Source organism: Trachurus japonicus, chromosome 1, assembly GCF_045865225.1.
Source record: "Trachurus japonicus isolate A0001 chromosome 1, Traja_1.0".
NCBI classification, from domain to species: Eukaryota; Metazoa; Chordata; class Actinopteri; order Carangiformes; family Carangidae; genus Trachurus; species Trachurus japonicus.
Window position 1 is genome coordinate 15,698,338 of NC_140907.1, and position 17,544 is coordinate 15,715,881.

The following is a 17,544-nucleotide window of genomic DNA, read 5'->3' on the forward strand; positions in this document are numbered from 1 at the left end:
CAGAGCTATCCTGTCTGTGAGGGTTACCACCATCACGGTTTGTTGTATTAGCTTGTTGACATTGTTTTTTATTTTGTCCTCCCTGTGGAGTTGTACCACATGAGTTTTATGTATATTCAATTGTTCGGTAAACTGTTCACTCGACGACTGATAAACATTAGCCTATATACTGTACAGTCATTTATTAATTTATCTATGTTAAATATTTCTGCTTCATAGTTTTAGGGATGAACCAATATGTTTTTTAGGACCTATACTGATCATTAGTAATTAAGGAAACTGATGATTGATATTTGGAACCAATATGTCAACACAAACCACTCCTATGTTATGAATTCATTCATTTTGGCTAGGTGTTCCTAATAAAAATGACAACAGTTTTTAGTTATAAAGCAGCGTGCTCACTACAGTCAGGGAAAGTTGGCTGCACATTGAATATATTTATTTTATCAATTATCAGTTAAAGAAAAATCTGGCCAGGACCTACTCAATACCCATCTTTTTTGATTGTCTTATTTTAAATATTTCATAGTTTTACAGTTTTAAATGGCAATTGTGGTGACACCCGTGTTTCGGTGTTAGTGGACCCTAGTGGACCTGTGAACACCCACATTTTATCTGTGCCTGTGACTCTTAGGTGCGTCAAAGATCACATCCCAAGTCTCAGAAGGACATCCTTGCAGGGTCACCCACTGGTGATACAGACCACTGGGTTGACTTGGCGCCTGGCTCCAGTTCCCTCACATGACCTCACCCTTTGCCCCTCAGCACTCTGTCCATCTGCCTTCACCAGGCCACACAATGGACAAAGAGTGCTTCACGAGTGTGTGTGTGTGTGTTCGTGCTCATGTGAAAGTGTGAACATTACCAGGCTACGTGTCACGCTTTCATCTCTAACTGTATATGTACAGTGTAAACTGTATTGTGTTTTGTGTGGTTGTGGCAGCTCAGCCCCTGAGATCTGACACTCAAGTTCAGTCTGTCTCCTCTGCCATTTCCCTGCCAACCCCTCTCCCTTCCTCTCCTCTCATTACCTTTCCTCCTCCCACATGGCCTTTAATCCTCATCCTCCATTAAGTCGGCATAGTGACACTTCAACTCAGTGTACGCACAGCCACCGACATGAATGCATATTGACATGGCACAAAATGAGCGAATATTATTGTCAACCTCGTCAAACTTTGCTTTCAATTGCACATATGATCTCAATTCATGACTGTGATTGGCCATTGCGTGTCACAGTCCTGTATACACACAAATCCACGCACACACACAGAGCCATAAGGATGCTCAAACACACTGTTTGCTCTACTTCCTGCATTGAGCTGTCTGGCTGGCATCATCTCCAGCTACAGTGCCAAAGGGTCAAAGGTGACCACCGCTTGGCAGCACTAGCTCCATGTCCTTCCGCTCTTCTGTGGGTATGCGTTTGTGTGTGTGTGCGCGCGTGTGCATGTGTTGTCAACATGACAGCATGACCTCTTTGATCATGCTGGCTCTCCTGGAGCTTCCTCCCATGTATATATACAGTATAATATACACAGGCTTTATATGCTGCTCTGTTTTCACTGTCCTCCTCTACTTGCCAACAGCTCCTTTCCTCCTCTCCTGCTAGCATCCCTGCTCCTCCTTTTCTTTTGATTCCCTCCCACAGCTCTCTTACTTTCAGCCTCCCACCATCCCTCTGTCCTCTTGGCATGGATTGACAGGATTGAGTCCCTTGGATTGTCCACACTTCCCAGTGAGACACATATTGTGTCAGTGTCCAGCCCACTGAGTGCTGCACCGTTTGTGCACAACTCAGCAGGTAGCAACAGTGTCCAGTATCTACAGTAAATGTACCTGCCTGTGCCACTGTGGAACTCAGTTTACCCCAGAGCTACAGACCTAAGTGTTATGTTTATATGTTTACAGTTAATTAAAATTACACTGTTCTAAATTTTTAAACACTATATGACTTATTGTATAATATACGGAAAAGTGTTGGGGGTTTTTTTCCAACGGAAAATTATTTTTATTACGACTCTTATGCTCTCCCAACAGAGCAGCCATTATTTTCAAATACGTTCAAATGAATGGATTCTCTCTGTACTTTCATCATTGCATTTCTCTGGAGCAAAGAACTTAAGAGTTCCTCCGTAATTGGGTCTCTTGCTTTCCAGTGCAGCACATTCACCCAACTGACTTATTGATGTATTGTTATGTTCATAAAGTGGCACATTTGTTCAGAATTTTCATTGAACTGTTCCCCGGGAGAAAAAGACTTGGCTGCAGGAAGAATGTTTGTTATCACTGTTATCTCAGTGGTGCTTTTGGAGGAGCTGGCAACCTTGCTCAGTATCACTTTGTGGGCGTGTGTGCATGTGTGTGTGAGTGTGTGTGTATTGAGGATGTTTTCTCACTCTTATCAACGTGTCCTTGGCTGTGCAAGTGCACTAGCCTTCTATTAGTGTAATTTACTTTCTTTTATGTGTCTTGTAAAGAATTAGAAAGACCGTGAGGGATAAAAGTGAGCAAACAGGAAATTGTGACAGGCCAGTGAAATAACAATCTATATAGTGTATATTTGTTTAGTCTTGATTCGGTTAGTTTTGTCACATCAAAACGCATAAAGAAGAAATATGAGGAATAATACAGGAAAAGAGAGTATGACAGTACATGGGAGAGGCTTACCTTAAAGCACCCCTCTGCTGGCCAGACAGGAAGTGTATGTAACAGCCTCAGCACAAAGACCCACAGTGTGTATCTGGGCCAGCAGGAAGAGGGACCGAGGGAGGAGAAATCCAAGTCTCAACACAGGCCATCCCTCGCTCCCCAGCTCTACACACAGCTCTGTGCAGCACTTTCTCTGCAACATTTCCAAGTTTCTTTTTTGCAAAACAACACTCAAACTGCTCCATGTAACGATACTGGATCACTGTACTCCAAGTGTCTCAATCATTGTGCTGCCTTTAATCTTTAAGCTGCTGTACTCTCTCTCACTGCTGTGCATCAGTGTTGTACTGGTGCTCGGTTTTGTCATGGCTTATTCTCATACACTGTAGTCCCCAGTGCATCTCCCTAGTCTCCCCCTGTAATTTATTTTCTCTCCGTTTTCTTTTTGCTGAGTTTTTTCCCATTCTTTTATGGCTGTCTCCTTCTGCCATAAATACACATTCTGTCACAGCGCTATGTATATTTTTTTATTTTTCTTTTCTAAGCGTGTTCTCTTCTCTTGCAAATCCACATTCCGTCAGCTCATATATCTTTGTGTCTCTGCACTTTCTGGTCGGTTTGCACCTCTCCTCTCCAACTGCCTCTTTGTCTACCATGCGCTCAGCTCCTGATGTTGCAGAGTGTAAGGCATTTTGATTTGAAACACTTTCTTTGAACATGATAGTGTGCACACTGTGTTGGTTCTTGCTATCTAAGGGCAAAATGCAGAAGGGATAAGCTCCTACTCACATCTCAATAATATTCACGGCTCCATATTTCACTTTGATTTTATTCACATCACATCTCTCTCCCTTTTCATCTCTTTGTCTCCCTTTCTCTCCGCTCCTGGCCTGCTTCTCTCCACAGTCTAGAGAGTGAAGTCTGAGCTAGCTGAGACGCCTGGCCCAAGGCCTTGTTGCTTTATTTGCATTTCACCATGCTCCCCATGTGCCAGGAAAATGCCACCTGGTGGTGGTAGCCCCCTACTGCAGTGGCCCCTTCAGCATGTGTGCGTCTCTCTGATGTTTATATCTTGCGAACGCTGTGTAGGTAGCAGCAAGGGTAAGGTACCCTCCCCCTTCGCACCCCCCTCCCCCCTCCCCCTCCCTCCTTCCTCCTCCCTCCCTTGTGTTCCCCCTCTCTTTCCCTTTCCGGCCTTTGTGCAGCTGTATTTATTTGGGCTGGAGCAGGGCAATGCAGAGACACTGGTCCTTAACACGCTTGGGCCCCCGCCCCAGTTGACTCCTTTAAGCTGAGTAGAGATGGAGGTTGACAGGGTAATAATGCTGGTGTCAACACCACTTACAGGACAGTTATATCAGTATCAGCTCGGCAGGGGGACGTTCACACTCTGTTAGGCTGGGTCGTGAACCGTGCTGGGGGCCCCCAGCCTCAGCCACAGACACACACACACACACACATACACACAGCCACACACTTGCTGTACGTGCAAGCTTCTGCTAATGAAGCACCTTCAATGTTCATGAATGAAAAATGCTGATACTAATATACAGTTTAACACAAATATATGCACCAAAGTTAAACAAATTAATTCAGCGTAGTGCTTCTCCTTACATGTTCTTTTTAATAACATCATAGCGTGTAAGTGTTACTGTTTCTGCAAATTATTCCTCATTATTAATCAGGATACGTTCACACATCAGAAGTTAGTGACACTTGTGTGCCTTCTCTTCATAACACATCGTCGAGGAGTATAATTTGTGGAAGTGTGTGTTTCCATGTTTTTGTGTTAGGCTTCTTGTGCCATGATTAAGTAGGATTCTTGCTCCTTGAGCCCTAACTGTCCTTCAGGACACTGAACGGCTGTCCAAAAAAGCAAGTCTTGTCAGCATGACTCCTCTGTATCACAGAATCCCATTTCCACTCGACCGTCCATATTAATTATGAATCAAAGTTGTGTTGGAAGCCTCTTTGACCGCAGTGCATAGTAATGATCATATTGCTATGCATCAAATGGGGCCCTTGAGGGTTTGTCATCTCACAAACACTATTATTTCCTCACAAAGTGGTTTGAGTCATTAAAGACAACGTATATAACATACAATAGGCTACTACATGCTCCTTTTTGCTCCTATATGAACAACAGGTTTGCTTACATTTTACTCAGTGTCAAGGATACACTTCAGTTCATACAATTTTCCCTCTTTGACCCAATCCCAATTATTTTTTGCCATGGCATTCCTCTCTGCCAGAACAACAACAACAAAAAAAGCCCATCCTAGTGTTGTTTTATTCTTTCATCTGCATCCATTTTACTGATAGTGTATGTAACACAGAACAAGCTGACAAGCACCCAATACTGCCAATGTTAACACAATGCTTTGTTTCAGTTGCCTTGCCCCTCAATGAAACAAGCCATGACACGTGTGTGGATACTGAGTTCATGACTCATTTTCAGCTCAGTACAGTAAAGTGGTTGATGAAGGGGTATGTTGGCAAAAAAATATTTAAGCCTTGATAAACTGGCTTTTTGGGGCACATTGTTAAAGAAACACATAAGTAAACAGATCTGATGGTGGGAGTTCTGTTTCAAACCTTTACTCTAGATTTAACATTATATCTTAAAAGTGTTGATGTCATGGGGACAGATGGCCTGAAGCAGAAGAACTCAAACCAGGCCTAAGTCAGGCACACACATAACAGTAGATTTATACATCCTGTACTTAAGTTAATTCCCCTCATGGGAAGTCATTTTACATCCCTCTGAGTAAGCATTTGGCTTACTTTAAATGCCACAAGTGAATGGGTTCCACCTTGATAGATAGAATATATCCATTCACTCTAAACCCTTTGAACAAAAATCTGATTTGCTTTTATTTGCTAGTTTTATTGCATACAGTAATGAAGGACTCTAAATTGGCCTAATTGCCATACCTTGGGTTTTAATGCTCTCATCTTGGAATTTCCCAAAATTAATTTTTATACGCCACTGGGTTGCCTAATTTAATATAATCTACCCCGTTTTGGGGATACTACCTCTGAGCCTACAGCCTAATATTTAGCAGAGCTTATATTGTAGCAGCTTGGGAATACCCTGGTGACTTTACAAAGCCAATATCTTTGGATAAGGCTTGGGGACCCATTTTTGGAGATCCATAGAACCCACTGTTGGGTCCCAACCCTGAGATGGAGAAATATTACAGAATAGTGTGTAGCTGTGTCACACAGGTCCACAGTAATCTGCACTGATGGAGCCAAGAGGTGATGGTGGGGTGAGGATAAGAGGATGAATGGGGAGAGGGAGGGACAACGGGAAGGAGTGAAGGGGATAAAGGAGGGGGGTATGTATGGGCATTCAGCCAGTCACACACACACACACACACACACACACACACACACACACACACACACACACACCCCCAAACCTCCACTCAGCACCCCACCCTCTCACTATCACCCACTCCACTCAATCCCTGCGAGTTCATGCTCAGACCCAGACCTCCACGACCCCCTCCCTTTCCCTCTCCCACTTTCTTTTGCTTCCCTTCCTATCCTCTATGCTCCCAACCTTGTAATCCCCCTCTCCCTCCTCTCTCTGCTCCTCCCTCCATCCTTCCCCCTTGCTCCTCTGTTCTCCTCCTCCTCCTCCCCCTCCTCCCTTCCATCTCTCTCTCTTTCTTTCCATCCCTCCCCTCGTCTCTCAGCATCCCTCTCTCCTGGGTCTTCATGCCGTGGTGTGGTGCTGTTGGCAGAGTGTAGGCGCAGGCGGCACACAGACGGGAGCACAGATGGGCAGCAAGCTGCGCAGGGCAGCCAGGCACACCTGCTCCACACACACACACACACACACACACACACACACACATACACAGAGCCCTACTCTGCCACCTCGCCACACAGCCTGCCTGCCTGGCACAGTGGCACAGTGATACAGGGACACAAACACAAATACACACTGACACACATGCATGCATACATACATACATACATTCATACATCCATACGTACATATACATGTTTGTGCATACAGATTTGTACATATATCCATGCAAACCCCCGTGTGTTTTTGATGCACACATACCAAATTAAATCATCACTTTTTGGGGGGTTCTGTTCATGTTATTATTCCCTCATGAGGCTGTAAGATTTCAAGTTTCATTTCTAAGTAACTTACAAGTTTTTGTTTTTAAAAAGTAAACATTTGAAAAGGTCACATTCACACTTCTACACATGGATCTTGTTAAGGCTTTTATGACAAAAGCATTACTGCACACATACACTTCCACATACACTAAACAGTAGCAAAGATAAAGACTTCTTAACACTGAAATAGAAATATACCCTCATATGACACAGACTTAAATTATTTAAAAAAATAAAACAGAAAAAGATACATAAATAAAAAGGAAATAAATAATAAAATAACGTCCAATAAAAGAGCTGAGTGAACATCTGTGTGGGATAGCCGGGGGGATTAGGAGGGTTTGGAACATTTTAAGCGCATTAAGGATTAAAAAAAGGTCAGAATGTTTAGCAACATACCGATAAACCTCTTAAGCGAAACCCAATTGGGAGGCTGTACCGCGTTATCCTGTGTTTTGGGGAGGAGAAGAGAGGAGAGGGGGAAGAGGAGAAGGAGGGGGAGAGTGGAGTTGACATTTGTTCCAACAAGGAGGGGAATCTGTGTGTGAACCAACAGTCTGTGCACATACATGAAGTTACACACGCGCATGCATGCACATATGGAAAAACACTGGTTTGATGTGGCTACAGAGCACATCAGTTCACTTGTTGGTTTGTAGTATATTAGGTGTGTGAACATCAGCACTGCACAGATCCATAAATGGCCAGTACTGTTTGTGAATCTGTCAAACAGTGATGTGCCACTGCAGAGCCCACTTGTCACCTCTCTCAGTTTTGACCTTGACTTTTTATCCCATTATCATAATCACCAGCTCGTACATTGGAGAAATGCAATTTGTGCATTAGCAGCGTTGTCTGTCACTGCAGAGTGCACAGTGCGTTTAGGTCATGTTTGAATGTGTTTTTATCTGGGTATTTCTCAGCGTAGCTTTATTTTCCTGCACTAGCTCTCTGCTGGCCACAAAGAGTGACCGACTGACCCCTTTCACCAGCCGGCCAATGCGGAACTCGACAGGTCACTGAGTCATAATCTCATCCACAACCGATGGATGGTGGGATTGCTTAGTCAGACAGGGCTGTTTTTCTCTGACCCATGGGATCAACAGAGCAACAGATAATCACAGGGCTAATAGACGAGTCATGAAAAGAATCAATTGAAGGAGATGAGGTGGAGCTTTAATGGAACACCAAAGGAGGTGCCTATAGAGGGACCAGATGAGAATATCGCATAATGCAGTACAGATGGAGCCAATGCAGAGCACAGCCACAGAGATATGTGCTGGATGTCAGGGAGATGGTAAGAGTTAAGCCACACAGTGATAGATTGAAGGATTGTGAGAGGGAGGGGGCGACCACAGTGGGGGGTACAGCACTGTATGTCAAGGCTAAGATTGGGGTTATGTTGATTGTGGTGGGGTTGTGAGAGTTGCCTTGGAGCCTTTTGGGTAATTCTGCAATCAGCAGCCAACGATGGCAGCCGTCATTAAGCTGTAGTCAAAAAGAGCAAAGCCTTGATTTCTTAAGTTATCAAGCTCAAAGGACTAAACGTGTACATTTAGCTGTCTTTGTTGTGACATGTCAAATTTAGGTCCAATATTAGCACAGGTTTGGTTTGCCAACCGCCACAAAAATTATTCCAATCTTTTCATCTTGCTGGAGCTGGAACTCTTGTCACCAGCCATTCGTTTACTTTGGCTCTACAATAGAGGAAAAGATATTCATGCAAAAGCATGAATTTTCCAATGTTTTTTCTCTCGCCGCATTTGTTAGAAATGTGCTTCTACACATTTACACACTTAGTTACTCATTTTGACCCCTGCGTTCTTTCCCTCACCTGGAGAGTGAGGAAAGGAAAGCCCATTTTCTGCTAGTGACTGGGACTCATACTGCCAAACTTGATTTAGATTTAACCTCAGTGTTGCGGCCCGTAGTCCCAACTGTTACGAGACTGACTGATTCGTGCCCACAACCAAATAAAGTTAATCTATTGTTTTATCAAACCGCTATTACCATCACATGGTCACAATGGTCACTCAGTTTGACTCACAACAATTGTCAAACAGTTGGATATCAAAAAAGTATATGAGCATAAATAAATAAGCATAGTCCTAACAGTCACAAGTATGTCTTATGTCTACATCATTACGGTGTATGCTCTGTCTGTAGTTTGTTTTAATTCACTGCTTTGTGGGGGCTGCAGTAGAGGCTAAAAGGTATGAGGTTAGAGATGAGGTTGCTGGCGGTGGTGGGGAGGGGGGCTGCAGGACTATGATTGGGGTTGCTGAAGGGAGGGCTTTGGGGGGCTGCGGTGGGAAGATAAGGGGGCTGGATGTGTGGTTAGGAGGCTGTGTGTGTGTGTGGAGGGGGGGCAGGGGGGCTGCTGTTGTAGGCTGCAGCTGGCAGAGCGGCGATAATCATGAACCAGACCTCTTCTGTCTTACCTCCTCTCCCCCTGTATCCCTCACTTCTCTACCGAGCTATATGATGCACTGTTGAACTCAACAGTGGCACAGATTTCCAGTTAAAGATGTTGTGTGTGTTGTAAGCACATAAAACTACAGCCAGAGCTGTTGAAAGCTTCAGCATCTTGCCAGGATGTCTCATTGTACAGTCTCCATAACAGCTCTTTAAGAGCTAAATGGACTCTTCTTAATCTGTTAGGGTTGTATGATTGGACACATGTTTTTGTCATTGGAGATTTCTGTAGTTTATTTTGATAATGTAAAACAATTCCAACTTGGGAATTCAACCTGGTAAATAGTTACCCCATGCACTATTTTCTTATAGGACATGGCTATTAGAGTTTGCTCATTCTTGTTGTGTTGATTTCCATCTTTCTACAAAACAAGACAATGACTAAATGGTAATTACGGTAGTCCATCTTTGGTGATTGCTGTCTAATCAGTTGGTGCTAAAAAGCAGCATGCACACACTTGTGCAATATTTCTCCAGTTGATGGACAGACAGTGTGCAGTTGGAATAATAATGTAACATATTGCTTGAAACCATTTTCTATAGACAGCACGGAGCGATCTATAATCTGATCAATAATCTTAATCTAAATCTTGAATTAGAAAAGAAAAAACTCATTGTATCTACTGTTGACCAATCACATGTATCGCTCTGTCTATATATATACCATGAGAGCTGATGTGGTTTGGCCACTTGGCCTTAGGCTGATGTTGAGGACAGCTATCAGTGTCTCTCCTGCGGCACATATCTCCCTGACAGTCTCTTATCTATCATGAGCCTCAGCTTTCACTTGTGGTCTTTAACACCTCTGCAACAGCAGAACACGCTGGGGTCATGACAGGTCAACAAGAAATCTAAGAAACGGCAAGGGCAGGGTTTCCGAGAGCAGGATTTTCCAAAATATGATACGACCACATTGAAAAATTGTTCTCTGTTTGCACTTATACAGAGCAGGTTTCAGATGGTAAGTATTATAAAGAAAGGTTTCCAAATAAAGATATCATGAGTATCAGTGAGACAGGATCTCCACAATGTCAACTAAACAAAAGATCCTGGATCTGACCCCTCTAACCTGCAGATACCAGGAAAATAAAAATTGTAACTTTATTCTCATGAAACTAAACATAACTGATCAACAAGTGCTGCAGAGTTGTCTCACCTTAGCATGTGTGTGTGTGTGTGTGTGTGTGTGTGTGTGTGTGTGTGTGTGTGTGTGTGTGTGTAATACTACATAATAAAACATAATTGTATGACACAAATGTAAATATAATGGTTGGTTTTGTTAGTAGACATATGTAATTAGATTAAAAAAACGATCGACATTTGATAATTGCAGAACACAGAGGGGGTCTTGAAACACAGTAAATGTACAATTTCTTTATCCTCATCATACTCCCCATAAAGGAAGATAACAAGAAAATGTAGGTTTTATCTACTTTATCAATAGAATAAAGTCAAACTTCCATCTGTTACAGTATTCTCTCTTGATGTCTCTTGAAGCTTCGTGGCAGCAAACCGTGCCCTACCACTTCCATATAACACCATGAGATATCTCTCAAGCATACTGCACATACAGTGGCTGTGTGTCCAACCGGTGCACGTATGGTGTGAGAAATCGAGTATTTACAATATTGTAGAGCCCTGTGGTGAAATACTACATGACAGTAAAAAGTCCATTGAAGTCAGGTTGTTTTCTCAACAGCTTTCATTGGCCATCATATATGTTTACTCTGAGTGTGTACCTCAGTGTTTGTCCACGTATGAGTGTGTGTGTGTGTGTCTGGGTGCGTGCGTGACGGGGGCGCAGCCTCGTATGTTTGGAGTGAGTGCCGTCAGTTAGCTGGAATGTGGCGCTACCGCCAATGCTAAGATGGCTGCCAAGCTCTAAGATGGCTGCCAGGATTACACCCAGCCAGTGAGAGACAGAGGAGTGCGAGAGATTGTGCTTGTGAAGGGAGAGGAAAAAGAAGCTCTCTTTCATTTCTGTTCTCTTTTCTTTCTTTCATTCTCACTCTCGTCTGTCTCGCCCCTCTCTCTGTGGATAAGCAGTGCTTCGTAGGCAGCGAGACAGGTCTGTTATTGTTTCTGCTCAGTAATCTGTGGCTTAGTGTGGCTGCAAGGCAAGTGCTGCTGGCAGGAGTGTGTGTGCTCTGTTATCACCTACAGCCTGCAGATAAACACCTCCTTTAGCTAGCTCGCTAGCTAGCTATGGCCTAGGTAGGCCTGAGTGGATGGCCAATAGCATTAGCCCCCACACCACACTGGTCCTGGAAATGGAGCTCAGTCTCATTCACCAACTCATACATGTGGTCACAAAGATAGAGGAAGTACATGCAGCTGCCGAGCATGTGTTATATATTCAGAAACATATATCCGTAGACACATCTGACATCTTTTTTCACGGCCCCGACAAGAATGCACCCTCTTCAGACCAACTCTTCTAAGGACTCATGTTACAAAACCTCAACTTTGCAACCTCCTCTCTCTCTTGCCTGTAGCTCCTCCAGGTCTAATTGTGACCCTTTGTTGCCAAGACTTGGCATGTTTGTATCTGCTCTTGTAAGTGAGGGCCCCAGTGCTTTTCGCAGGCCAGTCATAACAGGTGTGTGTTTGTGTAAATGTGCATGTTCACATGTATTTGTGTTGCTGTGCTTTTCATTTGATCCCACAAGGAAGCGTTTTTGCCTCAACTTTACGCCGCTTGAAACTCCTCCGGTCTGGCAGACTGGCAGGGTCGGCCTTGTCACAGGGTCACTGCCTGTGTTTATGCATTCATGTGTTCAGGATTACATGTATTAAAGTACGACACAAAAAATTAAAGAAACAGATTGAGAGAGAGAGTGCATACCGGTAGTTGTGTGGGTGTGTGTTCATATTTGTGTGTGTGTGTGTGTGTATGTGTAAGGTGCTCTGTTTACGCAGACTAAATCCCTACCAGCAAGAAGGTATTAAATAGGATTAGAGCGAGGAATATGATTGCGTGGTTAGATACTAAATGGCATAGCAGCACACTGTAAATCATTGCACCTTAAGTCAGGAGGGAGAGAGGGAGACGGGAGACAACATTGTTAGATACAAGACTGTCACAAAAAAATGTGTGAATTCACACACACACACACACACACGATGTATACCGTACCCCAGCACATACGGCAAGTCCTTTTTATTCCCTCTCACACCTCAAATATCACAGTCTTGGCAGCATTGATACATAGCTATGATTCATCAAGACATTGTACACTCACCAGTATGTTTTTCATTACTTTTTTAGCATACAAACCAACCAGATTCTAACCACTTGTCTTTCTCTACTTCCCCCGCCCGTCTTTGTTTCTGTGTGTGTGTGTTCAGAATCCGGACAATCAGACAGCTCCAGCCAACAAGGGGACACAGACATTAAACCACCGCCCAATGGTAGGTACACACACTCACACAAACACGCACAAACACACGTCCATGTCCAAACACTGTCAAATCAGCATACCAGAATTGATTCCATCATGCTTATCAGTCTTAACATATTCCAATTATGGATCCAATTAGCCAACACATTCACACAGATGTTGATCCACAAACATAGTTGCAGATGGTTGCCCTCTCTAAGGGTTGTGATTTGCAGGGTGTCTTCCAAATTTTTTTGGTTTTTTATTTTTTGGGGTTTTGGTTTCATGATTTCATGAATTTCTGATGTAGTGTTGTTTTTTTCTTCCTCTCAGTCTTTTGTGTGTCTGTGAATCATAATCACATCCTTTTCTGTCCAGGGCACCTGAGTTTCCAGGACTGCTTCGTCACCTCAGGGGTGTGGAACGTGGCAGAGCTGGTCAGAGTGTCACAGAGTAAGTAGTTATACGCATTCAGGCCTAGTAACAAAGACAAGAAACAGTGTAAATGAATAGTATATCAAGAGTGTCTTTGGTGGTTTATTTGTTTCCTGATGGGGACAAACTGCAACAGGACAGCTAGATCAAAGAGCCCATTGCATGTCTTTTGAGTATATTTACTACTAAGACACAATGTATTTCCATGACATATGTTTAACCCATGAAAATCTGTGGAATATATAAACTAATTTTCTCTCCCCGTTCTTTTATTTTTCTCAATATTAGCTCCTGTAGCCACAGCGTCGGGTCCTAACTTCTCACTGGCCGACCTGGACAGCAGTCCCAGCTACTACAACATCAACCAGGTGGCTCTGGGGCGACGCTCGCTCACCTCCCCTCCTTCTACCAGGTACACAGTCTGAGCTGCAAGTCCACACAAACAACAGTCAGTGCACAGGTGTATGGAGGTGTATATTGCTCCAGAAACACCAATGATCATTATACAAGTCCAGCTGTTTGCCATCAGTCGAGGCTCTTGTGGGAGAAGCCACCGTGTGCCTTTAGCAGTTTTACCTTGGCGTGTGATTTGCTGTGATGCCCAAGGCAGACTGGAGGGAAGTGTGAAGTCACAGTAATATGTGCCAGCAGTATATCGCTTCTTATCACAAGGATGACTTTACTGGCAAGTTTAAGTATTTCATTGAGGTTTCTTACTGCGAATGACGTTCAGTACCATAGCCCATTCCACATCTTGGAATCCGTCCTGAACCTCTTTACTGTATATATATGTGTGTCTCTCTCTGTTAGCTGGTCTCCTCTTTATGTGATGTGTGATTGCTCTCTCTGCTTTTTCCCTCTCTTTGTGTGTTTCTTAACTTGTCTCTTTCTCTCCTCTTACCTCTGTCATCCGCTGTCACTGTAGGTCTGAGGTGGAGTTGTACGCAAATCTTCCGCGGAGGTAGTTATAAAAACACCTACAATGCCACAAACTTAGGAGACACATGCACAGACAAGGACACAGCCACACACACACACACACATAGAGAGAGTCTTACTGTGTGTCTGTCTCTGCTTTCTAACTTTTCTTTCTTTTTCCTCCTTTTTCATTCGTAGTTTTGACGTTTCTTGTTTTTCCTGTCTGTGCTGCTTTTTGTGATAGTATTGTTGTTTCCACTAAGATGCAAAACCTGAAGCCTCTTAAAAAGATTCAGTGCTTGTTTATATTATCATTTTTAAGTTATCAGCTTTGCAAGGTATTTTATCCCGTTTATCCCTATTTTATCCTACATTTCCTGCCAATATAAAAAAAATCATACCCCCTCCTTCTCTCTGTCTGCCTCCCACCTCTCCTCAACCCTTCAAACATCCTCCTCATGTCCTCAGCTCCACCAAGAGGAAGTCATTAGATGACAGTGAGCTGGAGAGCCCCACAGATGATGTTTTCTACCCTGGACGCTCGCCTGCTGCCAGCTCCTCCCAGTCCAGTGCGTGGCCCAACGACATGGATGCAGGTACCCCTCCATCCCCCACACCCTTCACCCACTCAGAGAGCATCATGAAAACTGTTGACACTCCGGCCAGACCTCCACTTCACCACCACCAAAAACCAAACCAGTGCTTCCACCTGCCTCTGTCTCTGCTCCAAATCCACCCTACCTCAATCACTTAGAGTGCCCTCACTCTGGTGATAGACACATCCTTGAGCACTCGTCCCCCCCCCCCCAACTCACTCACAAGCCACCCTTGCCTCAATCTGACCATTGTGCAATTTAGGAAAACAGCAGCACCCAACATATATCAGCGCATACAAACAAAATTATAGGTTTTCAAGAAAAAACAAACATTTACAGTGCTTAATTTATCTGATATTGAAAGCTTTAACCATGACGGCCATTATGTTCTGGTCACAGTGTCAAGTAGTGTAAAGAAAGGCACTTGACTTCTTTTATACCCTGTAATTCCCTGCCACATATTTTAGCATTATGCAAAGTTACAAAATACAAATGTTAAGATCACACGATTTTCCCAAATTTGTCTCAGTCTATGACAAAGACTTAAGAGCACCTGCCAAAATAAAGGAGACTTAGACAGATTATCCAGGTTTAGGTCTCGTCAACCAAAATATAATCAGCAATAAAAATACACTCATCACTCTCACTTTACATTGAGGCTATTTTACAGTAATTGTAATAGTCTCTTCCTTTGTTGTTCAGTAAATGGCTTTAAGACCATCAACATGATTTAAATGACAGTCTGAGCCATTTTTGGTCAGAATGTTTTGAACATCATCACTATAACCCCAGAAAATTGAATTCATCATGGATAAATGGTGTTAAATGCCATCCACCAAATAGCTTCAGACACTGGCAATATAAATGCCAAGATGCATCAAGGGTGAAATAACAGCTTAAAGCTGCCTGTATTAAGGCTTTATGTTGGTGCTTCCATTGTTTTGGCAGTACTACTACCTCTGTAATTCAGCTTTTGGACATTACCCTCTTTATTCTACCTCATGCCTTCAAGAACCAAGCAATTCCAAGAAGAAAACCCCTCTTGTTTCCTTCACTTGAATCCTCACTCCCAAATCTCAAGGCTTCGTATTTCCTCATCCTCACCTTGAAGCCATAATCACACGTACAGTTTACCAGATGTTGTGTCAGTTACAGTATCAGCCATTCACCTCCTTCATACACAAATGTTCACTCTTACCTCTCTCCCTACCCCTCTCTCTCTCTCTCTCTCTCTCTCTCTCTCTCTCTCTCTCTCTCAGCCTCTATGTCTCTCTGTCTCTTTTCACTCTTCCTCTATCTCATTGTTAACAATACCCTTCTCCACTTTCAGTGCAGCACCATTTGGCGAGTGTGCAGGAGAGGAAGATAAAACATGAAAACGATGGCGTGCAGTTTCCTTACCATGGTTAGAACAACATTGATTACACTCATATACATTTGCTATTTATCAGCCTATTATGTAGCACAGTCATTCCTGTGTATGTGTGTGTGTATATACTGTATATGCATATGATATATACACACACACACATAGATATATCATGTATACTGTATGCGTGTTTGTATTTAAATTGTATGAATGTCTGTGGTTAGGACAAACGGGATAAACAAAAATTGGACTGTGCTTGTGTATTAACTTCAGTAATGTTTAGTTGTCATCAGATTGATGTGATTGCTGTTGATCAAAGTTTTATTTATTGTGACGTATTGTCGTCGGATTGTCAAGGATTATTCATTTCAGGCTTTGCTCTCTCTGTGACACATGAGGCTTCAAGTAGCTCACCTAAGGTCGCTGGCTTTATCTCACTGAAGTCAGTCTTCCCAGCGGCACTTAAACCGACAGATGTCACACATGCACATATACAGTACATATTCAGACACCACCCCATACACACACACTCGATGACTCACAAACCTCTAGCCCCCCTCATATGCAGAAGTTCACACATTGAAACACACATGCTTATCATGCTCCCCACCCCTGCAGGTGTTCAGGTGCCTGCCTTGCTGCCTTCCCTCTGTCGCTCCATCCCTCCCTTGCTTCAAATCCCTCATTAAGACGCTTACCGTCTGTGGATCAGAGGTGTAAAACCCTTCCTCCTGCTCCCTAGCTCTCCCTTCAACCCTCCATCCCTGTCTCCCTTCTGTCTAATTGAAAACGTGTACTGCAGGAAGGACCCTGGGGAGGCAGAAAACATGTCAGAGGAGAGAAGGAGGAGAGAGAGGCAGAGAGCGGCCAAGTGGATGGGAGGTGAGAGAGGGAAGAGAGCAGAGAAGAAGACTTAAATGGTGATGGCTAATGAGAGAGAAGGGTTGTCAGGATGTGAACTAAAAGAGCCAAGAGCCCTGGTTAGGTTTTGCCCCAGTCAACTCTCACTCGAGCCTCAGCGGCTGCTCTCCTGCTCCTGCTCCTCTTAGCTGTAAATGTAATTAAGAGGCTGCTCATCAGAGCCACAACAGAGGCTGCTGCACGCCTTAGCGCACCAGAGCCTCACCTCCCATCTCTTTCCCCGTCTCTCCCTGACTCTCGCTCGCTCTCTCTTTCTCTCTGTCTATGTGTACACCCCCTTACTCTCCAAAGTGCAGCACATAGCCTTGTACACCTCTTAATGAGTTTGGCAAATAGAGGTGTAGAATAGCATGCAAATCTGGTCCCTTTACCAATTAATTTACAGACTCTTTTCACTTTACAAGTGAAAAATTAGGAAGCCAAAATGTTTTGTAATTATCAGACGTTTTTTTTTTTTTTTTTGTATGTGTGTGGGTTTCGCACCACTTTTAAACAGTAGCCAGCACAAAATGTATTTCACACTTGAGAAGCCAAAGCAAAAAAGCAACAAAGAGAGACTGATAGCTATGGGAGAGTAAGGATGGAGCAATTAGAGAATGTGCGATTTTGGTACGGTGTGTATCCGATTTTCCAAAGGATCCCACCTGCCACA

The 17,544-nt window shown here is 43.5% G+C and overlaps 1 protein-coding gene across 50 annotated transcripts in view; it reads left to right on the top strand.

The window, feature by feature from the left end:
* Positions 1-17,544, top strand: part of nfixa (nuclear factor I/Xa) — a 110,958-nt gene that overhangs the window by 74,872 nt on the left and 18,542 nt on the right. For 17 of the 50 annotated variants that reach the window (XM_085774949.1, XM_085775057.1, XM_085775104.1 and 14 more), the window contains 6 exons: positions 12,622-12,684; positions 13,032-13,106; positions 13,377-13,500; positions 14,014-14,049; positions 14,475-14,602; positions 15,933-16,007. In XM_085774949.1, the coding sequence (XP_085631075.1) occupies positions 12,622-12,684; positions 13,032-13,106; positions 13,377-13,500; positions 14,014-14,049; positions 14,475-14,602; positions 15,933-16,007 (501 nt within the window). The remainder of the gene's footprint in view (positions 1-12,621; positions 12,685-13,031; positions 13,107-13,376; positions 13,501-14,013; positions 14,050-14,474; positions 14,603-15,932; positions 16,008-17,544) is intronic. The other 33 variants (XM_085774957.1, XM_085775088.1, XM_085775158.1 and 30 more) reach the window with 3 other exon arrangements.